Source organism: Mastomys coucha, unplaced genomic scaffold, assembly GCF_008632895.1.
Source record: "Mastomys coucha isolate ucsf_1 unplaced genomic scaffold, UCSF_Mcou_1 pScaffold20, whole genome shotgun sequence".
NCBI lineage: Eukaryota > Metazoa > Chordata > Mammalia > Rodentia > Muridae > Mastomys > Mastomys coucha.
The window spans coordinates 85,433,435-85,437,364 of record NW_022196903.1 but is presented as its reverse complement, the minus strand read 5'-3'; the positions used below and the strand labels follow the sequence as shown (position 1 = coordinate 85,437,364).

Sequence of the window (3,930 nt, the reverse complement as noted above, 5' to 3'; positions counted from 1 at the left end):
CCTGTTTAAGATAAGCCGGAATGGAAGACCAGCCCCTACAAGCAGCCACGTGGCAGGGAGAAGGCTTTAGAGAAAGACTGAGGAAGCCCCCAAAGCACTCAAGGTCTACCAAGGAAAAAGGCAGGAAAATGGAAATGTACCTCCTGGAGCTTGCCCAGGTGCCTCCCTGACTTTCTTTTAAAAATGTTTTTCCAGCCTCCACGTGTCTCCATTCAAGAGGAAAACATTAGCCAGATACCTGTGGTCCCAGCTCCTCAGGAGGCCAAGGCAGAGGGAAGGCTAGAGCAAGTGAGTTCAGACCAGCCCAGACAACACAGCAGGATTCCAGATCTTTTGGGTTGCCTTGGTGTTGGTTTTTCCAGACAGGGTTTCTCTGTTCTCTATAGACCAGGCTGGCCTCAAACTCAAAGATCTGCCTGCCTCTGCCTCTGCCACGATGGCCTGACTTCAGATCTTTTATCTTAAAAAAACAAAAAACAAAAACTAAAAACAGCCAATCAACCCAGGGTCTTATTCTGCAGCCCCAACTAGCCTTAAATTCCTAAGCTAAATAAAGCGTGGGCTAGAGAGACCTTCATGCCTCAGCCTCCCTGTAGTAGGATGACACACATGTTCCACTATGGACACATATGTAAATACACACACTGCTCCATTATACTGTGTTCACCTCTGCGTGGTGAAAAAAGGGAGTGACTTTCTCCCTTTTGGTATTTCTGTGTTGAAAACATGACTTTTATAGTCAGAACAAACATGATAAATAAGCACTTTCTCACCATGGAGGCCTCCGGGGAGCAGGATGTTGGTATCCACAGACAAGCAGGAGTACCTAGCACCCCAGAGGACAAGCATCCCAGAAACACCCAGGGAGGTAGACTTGCCTCTTCAATAGAGGGGATGCAGCTTCTTTAGGGACTCCTTTGATGAGTCTCTATTCTGTGCTTGGCACTCATTCTGTTAGTCGTTCTGATCCCATAAAACTCCCCTGGGCTCACCAAGTGTCCATGTACGAATTCCACCAACCCCCATCCTGCAGTGGACTGCAGCTCTCTTGGCTTGACAGAACTACTCCATCATAGAGGGGAGAGTCTGAGGCTCAGAGATGTTTAGTGACGCCCTTCTGGGTCACACCTCAGGCACAGGCTGGGGCTGGGCTAAGAGCTTTTTTGTTTGTTTTGTAGAGAAGGCACTCCAAACATTACAAAGGGCCACTGAGCCACACATCCCAGCACCCAGACTTGGAAAGAACTTGGACCTGCCTGCCTCCTCATTCCTCTGCTCTCCACCGCAAGGCTAAAAAGATTTATCTTGCCCTTCTCAGATGGAAACCCAAAGGTCAGAGGCCCAATGTAAGGTGTGGGAGTGGGCCACACCCAGAACTCAGACTGTGTATCACCCTCGTGTAATATACTCCCTGCAAACCCCACCACATGGAGGGGGGAGGGGCTGAGCCTTTTTAAAAACAGCAAGCCAGGAGGGCTATACAAGAGTGGTGTAGGGCAGTCTGAGGCCAAAGTGCATGCTCTGGGAACCTGGTCTGCCTCTGGAATTAGCGCTGAGGAGGAACAACATGGTCACCATCTATGCTCTGCCTATGAGGTTGCCAGGCCCCATGGGGCCAGCTACTTGCACAAGGCTCTTTATCTAGAAACAGAACTCACATTCCAGCCTCAGAGCAAGTGGTGGCCTCCCTGGCTTCCACTATCCTTGGCTGCTCATTAACCAGCAGCAGGAAGACCTTGGGAAAAGGAAGTAGCTAGGGATGGAAGGGACTCCCCACCTCTAGGGAGGGCAGTGCCACCAAGTGGGTACCAGCATTGGGCAAGTGGGAGAACTTGGGAGGTACCCCTCAGTCTCAGTTTCCCAGTCTGCACAACGGTGCTATCCGTACTTAGGAGACAACAACCGCACTCCAAGTCTGCATCCAAGTTGCTAGGGGGCGTGGCCATGCCTGGCACTCGGTAAGCATTCCACCTGTTCATCTGCCATATTTACCAAAAGAACAAGAACTCCTGCCTCCTGCGGCTCTTCAGGCTGTCGTATGGCTCTTGAGGTTGTAACAAGCTAATGTGTTACGCTTCCAGGAAAGTCCAGTACTCACAGGCAATAAGTGTCCCAGACACATGACCATTAAGGTGAAGACTCTGAGCATAACGGAGCAGGTTATCCGCCCATTCAACAGCTGCTGGGGGAGGTCTTCTGAGTCTCTGGAGATGGGCGTATCTGACGTCAGAGAACCTATGGTCTCCAGTTGGCTTTTTTTGATACAGGAGCACACTGGGTCAGAAGCTGACCAAAAGTGCAATTGGGTCTGGCCACAGTGGCAGTTAAGAAGGGTCTCGCGAGAGCTCCACCGATGACTTCAAATTGACCATACCCCCCGCCCTGTGTCAGTGAGAAACCTCCCTCGGAAGCTAAGAGAACAGCTCAGGGTGGAGCAATTGTTTATGCTAAAAAGCTCCAACCTCAGAGCCATGAAAAAGAAAAGAGAAAAAGAGAAAGGGGGGTGGGGTAGGAGGGGAAGATTAGATATTAAGAAATCTCTATCTAAGAAGGTGGAGTTCTCAAATTTGAGAGCAGGGTCCACAGGTGGGTCCCAAGATCAACAAAGTAGCAGGACAGATCGCAGGGCAAGGACCTGAGCCTGGAATGTTCTCGAGAGTGCCTATACACACTCCAGTGTTCCTTAGCAGATGTCAAGATTAAAGGACTTTGAATCTCAAGTTTAAAATCAGCTAAATCAGACCGAAAACAAATCCTTCTTGCAAGCACTGTTAGGATTCTGAACTCAAAAGAAGAGGGGGAAACATTAAAGAGACGAGAAAGCAAGGTGTAGTACCAAGACAATCAGCCGATTAGATATAAGAATTATGTCAATGTTAAATGTCCCGGGTGATAATCGGGCTGTGGTTACATAAGACAATGGCCTTGCTCTTAGGAAATACATGAAGGACTAGGGGAAGGGGCACCCCACTTGTGACTTACTCTCCAGTGATTCAGCAAAAATACTGTTCCTGTGGTTCTTCACAGCAGTGGACAGGGATGAGATGCCCTGGCCAGCATCAACCCAAGGACCATCAGAAATTCACTGAAATTCGTTCACAACTTTACTGAACATTTTCAGTTCTGTTCAAATAGAACCTTCAGTAAAGCTGGGGCTGTAGCTCGTGGTAGAGCTCAGAATTAGCACCTTTCCGTCCCCAGCAGTGTGGGCATGAACACACTTACACACACACACACACACACACACACACACACACACACACACACACACGGAAGAGATTAGAGAGGAGAGAGGCTTGAGACCAAAATCTGGAGCATTCTCTCTTTAGAGCCAGGGCCCCCTTGAAGGTGGGGCTCAGTATCAGCTCATCCAAGCTCCCAGTCTCCCAACGTTATCTACCTCGGCTACTCCTTGCCACAGCATGGGTACAGGCAGACCAAGTGACCCTCCACCCAGAAGTGCCAAGAATAAGGTGCTGAGGCCATCTCAGGAATCTTCTCTTCTAGAACCTGGAGAACACACTAAGTTGGAGACTCCTCCCCCGTGGGATCCCGCTGTGGGTGGTGGTGGTGAGCCTGAGCCTATAAGGAAGCAGAAAAATTACTTACGATTGAGAGGCTCCTCTGAAGAGGCTGTGGCACTGGCTCTGCACCTGTTGCAAACAGGAAGCAAAGAGGTGTGGTCAGGGCCTTCATGCCCAGGGTGACCAGGTCTGACCACGGTTGACTCTCAACACACATGCTAGAGAGGGGCCTCCATGAGCCTGTGAGACCAGGACCAGGGATGATGGGATGATGGATGCTAAATCTCAAGCATGCATATGCACACATAGATTTGCACTCTTACACATGTGCTGATGCAGACCCACGTGGTCACTCAGATGCAAACATTCTCTCTCTCTCCCTCTCTCTCTCTCTCCCTCTCTCCCT

General features: G+C 49.8%; 1 protein-coding gene across 5 annotated transcripts in view; it reads right to left on the bottom strand.

Moving 5' to 3' along the window:
• Slc6a6 (solute carrier family 6 member 6) overlaps positions 1 to 3,930 on the bottom strand; it is a 76,142-nt gene that overhangs the window by 56,930 nt on the left and 15,282 nt on the right. For 4 of the 5 annotated variants that reach the window (XM_031382589.1, XM_031382587.1, XM_031382588.1 and 1 more), the window contains one exon: positions 3,610 to 3,653. The exons of the other annotated variant lie outside the window; for it this stretch is intronic. Coding sequence is in view for 2 of the 4 variants with exons in the window: in XM_031382587.1 (XP_031238447.1) it covers positions 3,610 to 3,653 (44 nt within the window). In the remaining 2 variants the exon portion in view is untranslated. The remainder of the gene's footprint in view (positions 1 to 3,609; positions 3,654 to 3,930) is intronic. 5 annotated transcript variants of the gene reach the window in all.